Genomic DNA, 6451 nt, shown 5'->3' with positions numbered 1-6451 from the left:
ATTTATTAATATTAATTTGATGATACTAGTGACAACAAACCCGTGGATATCTCATGATTTTGGAAATTATTATACGTTTTTTTACTTTTCATTTCTTTTTTTCTCGATTTAATTCGATGTTACATTAAAATGTATATAACGAAATCATAATTTATTTATTTTTTAATTCTATTCACACGTAAAATTTCGTAATAAAAATCGTCATTAATTTTGTGCAATCATTCGTGGTCAGGTTTGTTTTATACCTCGGAGATAAATTTGAGAATGAGCATGTAGCGTGCTTAAGTAATTAATATTTAAACTTTATCTCGAACGTTTCTATGATACGAAGGCATCACTGACAAACAAATATAACTTTCTTCATATGGGTATTAAACAATTTAAAATGAAATCTACATCGTTTTGGATAACAATAAATACACCGAGACCACAGATTACTACTAATTTCGAATATTTATTGTTATTATTGTTATTATTATTATTTTGCTATAATATCTGAGAGAGAGATAAGTATTATTATTATTATTATAAATTATATCGGACGTTTTTTCTTTCCATACTTTTCACTACTAATAAAATATTAACACGTGTATTTCGCTTTTGTTTAACATAAAATACGTAAAACGAATAATCCAGACAAATAAACGAATGAAAAGTATCTTTCTATTATATATCCTTGCATTATCAAAATTACAGCAAGTTGGGGAAATGAAATGAAACGAAACGAGGGGATACAAAATGATTAATTAAAAATAAAGAAAAGAAAAGAACAAAAAAAAAAGAGATTGACTGTTTTAAGATTATACAACGAACATAACATTGTGGATTATTTCAAAATTATTATTATCATCAATATTAATATATTTTCGTGCAAACAAAAAATAAAAATAAAAATACTATTACATGTATGAAATATTTCTCCTCACTTTGTTTTTTATTTGAAATTTTATTTTTCTTATCTTTCATTCACACGAGGGAATTTTTTTCTTTTTTTGGGGGGGGGGGGGGAAGAAAATTAACCCTTCTTTGCATGATTTTTTCTTTTTTTTTTTTTAAAATAAATCACGGTGATGTAATTAATGCTCTAGATTAAAGGAAAAATATTTAAAAAAAATCCTAGTGCTATTTTTTGACAAGTGCGTTTTGTTGTACGCAATAGTCGCTTAAAAAGTTGCCAGCAACAACAAATATACAGTACAAGGGTTTTGAGTACCTTTTTTTGTTGACTAAATATTATGATTGAAATTTCCATCATCATGCAAAGAAGGGTTAAAGATGTTGTATATATCTGATATTTTTTATAATAAAATCCATGGGGTAGGTTGGAAGTGAGATGGATGGTATAGTTGGTATAGAAATGACGTAAAGTCGTAGAGAAATTAATGCGGTTAGCTAGAAAGCTGGCCAGGCGTGAAAGCGTTGCCGGACGCCTCGAAGTATTTCGGCCAGAAGTAACGACTTGATTCCGAAAGCTTTCGAGTGCTTTGGTCAGGAGAGGGCTAAGTCGTACCGTAAAGTTTGTATGAGAGACAGAAGAGGGGAAGAAGGAAAGAGGGATGAGGAAGAGGTAGAAGAAGAGGTAGCGTTGAAGTCTGGGCCCGTTAATGCACCGTAAATCGTGTTCTCTCTCTCACTCTCACACTCTCTCACTCTCTCTGTCTGTCTCTTTCTCTTTCTCTTGCTCTCTTCTCAACCACGGTAACCTGAACACGAAGAGACACTATGACCTCCGACCTCCGTCTTTGTGGTTTAATCTTACGTTTGAAGATGTGCTTCGAAGCTGATAATGAAATAATTTGAATATACACACACATACACATACACGTGAATGGATAAACGATATTTTGATAAGTAGATTAAGTTTGTATATTTAGCAAATAAAACGATTTTTATTTCGTGCTTCTTTTCGGATCTGTTTATTTATGATTTTATAATTATCATTTTGTTTTTTAAAATGTTCAATTAAAATTGATAACGAAATAATATTGATACTTGTTTAATAGATGAACGATACTTTGATTARTACAATTAAGTTTGTATCTAATTGTGATTATGGTTATTATTTCACTTTTTTTTTTCAAAATTTATTTTTGTTTTTAACCCTTTCGTTACTAATGAAAATTGCGGATCTCTTCGGATCTGTGTATTTATGATTTTATAATTATCATTTTGTTTTTTAAAATGTTTAATTAAAATTAATAACGAAATAATATTGATACTTGTTTAATAGATGAACGACACTTTGATTAGTACAATTAATTAAGTTTGTATTATCTAAATAATTCTGATAATGGTTATTATTTCTCTTCTTTTTTCTTTTTAAGATTTAGTTTTGTTTTTAACCCTTTCGTTATTTATGAAAGATATATATTATACTGAAAATATTTAATTTCGATAGTTTTTGTTTAAAACAATTACAAAGTAAATAAACATTAGGCAAAATTCAAATACTAATAAGAATATAAGATGTACAATGAAAGGGTTAAGGATTATTTTAACAAGTAAAACACGTTCCAACAATAGCAAGTATGAAATACTAAATTTACATAGACGTTCAATGGAGAACCGTTTACCCGACAATTTTCGTAAAATACCGTACGAATATACTGATTTTGTGTATTCTGGAAACCATGCTAACCAGCAATACTTTTTGTGCGAAAGTTGGCAGACGAAACGTAGAATCAATTTGTTCTATTCACATGAGAACTGCTATATCACTCGTCACTTATTCGGAAATGAAAAAAAAAAAAAACAAATTCAAGATATTCTTTAAGTAGAAATAATAAATAATAGATTTGTGAACAAATAAAAGTGTATTATATTCACGCGTATATATAACACACACATGTATACGCTTACGTGAATCAATTTACAAATTAGAATACTAACTTGTTTTCATGAAAGAAAATAATTTGATCAATCAAATTTATTCAATGATATATGATCGTCATATTCTTAATAACTTTTTCCCCCATTTTTCTGATACAAAAAAATAATTTCTCAATTACTGCGAAAAACAGACGATGTTGACGATATTTTCAATATTTTGTTATTCTTATCTTTTCATAATAAATCAAGTATCGCTTAAAACACAGAAATGATCACGCACACATAAACAACCGTATAACACAATGAAAATATACTTCCGTTAAAAATATTCTTTTGAAATATGAAATATAATCTTAGATGAAAAAAAATTCGGATTAATATCAAGTTTAATTTAAAAAAAAAAAAAAAGACAAACAATCAAACTCAATCTGATTCGCTATCAAATCAAATTATTACCGACACATTGTAATTACTAAAAACATAATAGTAATCGATAAGTTGATATTTTTTATCATAATAAAAAAAAAACACTATTACGTTATTTAACATTATTATTAGAATGATTTTCTTAAACGAATGTAAAAAGTTAGTAAAAATTATATGTGCAAAAAGTTATCGGTGTCATGAAATGGATCACATACTTAAAACTTGCATATGTTCACACACACATATATATGTATATACACGCATATACAATTACACAGTTTTTACTCGCTCGAAAACAAACGTGTTCTCGTTTTCTCGTTTAAAAAACAATGTCATAGTGGGTAGTAGAAACGTTGCAACGCGACGCAATTTTCTCCGAGGATCACCACTTTGTTGGAATACTTTGTTTTTCCAAGTAACTACGACGGGACTCGTCGTACATGTTGGAAAACGAAAGAACGAAGGGAGAGCTGAATGAAACAAAGAAAGAAAAAAAGAAAGAAAGAAAGACAGACATAAGGAAGGAAAAGAAGAAAGTTGTGTGTTAGATATTACCAACGTGTATATACGTGCACACAACAAATATGCACACTACTGCAACGTAACGGAAAAATGAAAAATAACCGAAAAACAAAAAAAAAGAGGACAAATAAAACAATGTAACGAAAAAAAAGGCGTCGCAGAGTGGGAAACAAAGAAGAAATACTTTTTCCTTCGAGGCATTTCTTCTTTTCCTAGGCGATGATAATTAGGCTACTATACTGCACTATCACTCATGCTACTTTTGAAAATGAAAGCAAAGCAAAGGCAAGGAGAAAAAATCCCCCCCCAAAAAAAAAAAAAAATCGCGAAAAGTATAATAAAAAGGAAGGAAGAGTGAAAATGAGAAAAATAAAAAAGAAACAAAGGATTTTTATGCACACACACCCACCCCCACCGGTGTGTTTATTATTATTATGCATCCTGAAGAAAAAAAAATCTTAAAAATTTTCATAGTTTCATAGAGATAAATCTGTGAACCGTGATATTATAGGTCTTACGAAAATGTCGACTAGTTAAGAATGAGAGTATGATACTTTTCCTGTCTCATCACGGGATCATCTCCCACACTCAAATCACGCCTCGTTTTTTCCGCAACGTATATATACACATCATAGTTCCCCCCCCCAAGTGAAATGAATTCTAGCTAATTCTAGCCACGCAAACGTTGGTGTAGGCTAGAAGAATGGGAAAATAGTAAAAAAAAAAAAAAAAAAACAGGGTGATGATGGTGGTGGTGCTAGATCTTCTCTTTATTCTTATGAGTTAGAAAGAGACAAAAAAAGAAAAAAAATATTTTCTCTCGCGTTATTTGTCAAGGTGGTCTTTTCTTTTTTTTTTTTGGGGGGTACTTTCCCCATTGTCAGAAAATTTTCTCAACGACGGTGAAGGTGGCCGGAAGTGGAATATGGAAAAACGGGGTTTTGAATTTAAAAAACAAAAGAAGAAAAAGAAAAGAACGGGGATAAAAAAAACAAGAAAGGGGAGAGGAAAAAAACGTGTATGGTGGAGTCGTATTATAGAACAGGAATCTTGGCGAGTTGCCGATGGGAAGGCAAGAAAAAGGCCGGGAACATGAAGAAACAACGTGTTCGATGGGGAACGATGGATCTTGTAGTCGTTCATCCTCGCGTGTTCTTTTTGGCGACCACCAACGGTGAAGTGACGACAACGCGACAACGAGAAAAAGAAAAACTGACACGCGACTTTATGTGAAAGAAAAACAAAAAAAAAAACAGAAAAAGATTAAGGGGAAAGTTTCTCACCTGCTACGAGGATAAATACGAGTGCTGCTTTTAGCCACAGGTGTCGAGCCATGTCCGAAATTCTATATCAAATCTTTGTTCCCGTTGTGTAGTGTCTTCCCCGTTTTCGTCAATTATTTTTTTAAATTTACAACAACGACGACGAACTTGACTTAGAACTTTTGACGCACACTTTTTTCCTGTGTGTGTTTTTAAAAAAATTTTTCTTTTTCAACCAAATCTTTCTCGTGTCAATATTAAAGATGTGAGAAGACACACTCTTGTTTTTTAACACACTACCCCACCACTGGCGTTGTAAATTTGTTTTCGTTATATTTTAAATTCAATAATACACATAAATAATTCACCCAACTTTTTATTTTTTTTTTTGTTTAATATTGTCTTCACTTAACGTTTCATTTAATCCATGTAAAAATGAAATCAAACAACAGTGAAGAGGAGGAGGAGGATGTATTTAACAAATGAACAATAATATCAACGATGGCCTTGTGTTTAGTTAGACTGAAATGCACACGAGTAATAATCGTCAACTGTCAAACTTTCCTCCTTCCCTTTCCCTCTTCTTCTTCTTCTTCTTCACTCACGATCGTTCCGTATGAATGACACCACCCTCTCACAGGACCGATAGGAGAGTATGGTGGTGGAGTAGTGAGGAGAGGAGAGGAGAGGAAAATCGGACACGCAAGGCGCCTGACCGACCGCCAAGACGGCGGCGATTCGAATAATTCTTCCCTTAAACAACACAACACACTTTACTATTTTTTATCAACTTTATACAACAAATAATCCCTCATTGAAAATATCCAATTAAATGTATCCCTCTCTCTCTCTCTCTCTCTCTTCCAATCCCCACGTGTTGTTTCGTTTTCTCTCAATTCACCTTTACACCCTTAATTTTTCTTATAATTCTTTTTTATCGTTCTTCTTTGTAAAATAAAAAAAAGAATATTAATAATAATAATAATAATAATAAAAAAAGGGGTTTCGGGGGGGGGGGAAAAAAATAATACAGAAAGATCTTTTTTAACACAGTTATCTATCACTGAAAAAATAATCGATTCGTACGTTGGCAATGCCACTGACAAGAGTACGAATATCGCGATTTCCCGAGGATGGGACTTTAAGGAGCGTTGACAGGGTAATTGAACGTATATCTGCACTGGATTGCAACGAACGAGACTGAGCGTCGCCGCGCGAAGCAGTTCCGTCACGAGCCGCGCATGCGCAGACCGCCCTAAACTATCCCCACCAATCTCAACCCTATGAGATACCGAAATCCCCCACCCCCCGTTTCCCGCCAACGACGCACGCTCTGCTACACTTTATATCCTTTTTTTCTTTTTTTATTTTTCTTTCTCTCTCTCTCTCTCTCTCTCTCTCTCTCACACTCT

The 6451-nt window shown here is 32.3% G+C and overlaps 1 protein-coding gene across 1 annotated transcript in view; it reads right to left on the bottom strand.

Annotated features, from left to right (window-relative positions):
• Positions 1 to 6241, bottom strand: part of LOC106786007 — a 226729-nt gene extending 220488 nt beyond the window's left edge. The window contains exon 1 of the mRNA XM_014746944.1: positions 5061 to 6241. Coding sequence (XP_014602430.1) covers positions 5061 to 5112 — 52 coding nt within the window. The 5' untranslated portion in view covers positions 5113 to 6241. The remainder of the gene's footprint in view (positions 1 to 5060) is intronic.
• Positions 6242 to 6451: the final 210 nt, after the last annotated feature.

This window comes from Polistes canadensis, unplaced genomic scaffold (genome assembly GCF_001313835.1).
Source record: "Polistes canadensis isolate GaletaPanama2010 unplaced genomic scaffold, ASM131383v1 scaffold_62, whole genome shotgun sequence".
Classification (NCBI taxonomy): Eukaryota; Metazoa; Arthropoda; class Insecta; order Hymenoptera; family Vespidae; genus Polistes; species Polistes canadensis.
This window is presented reverse-complemented; position numbering and strand designations above follow the sequence as displayed.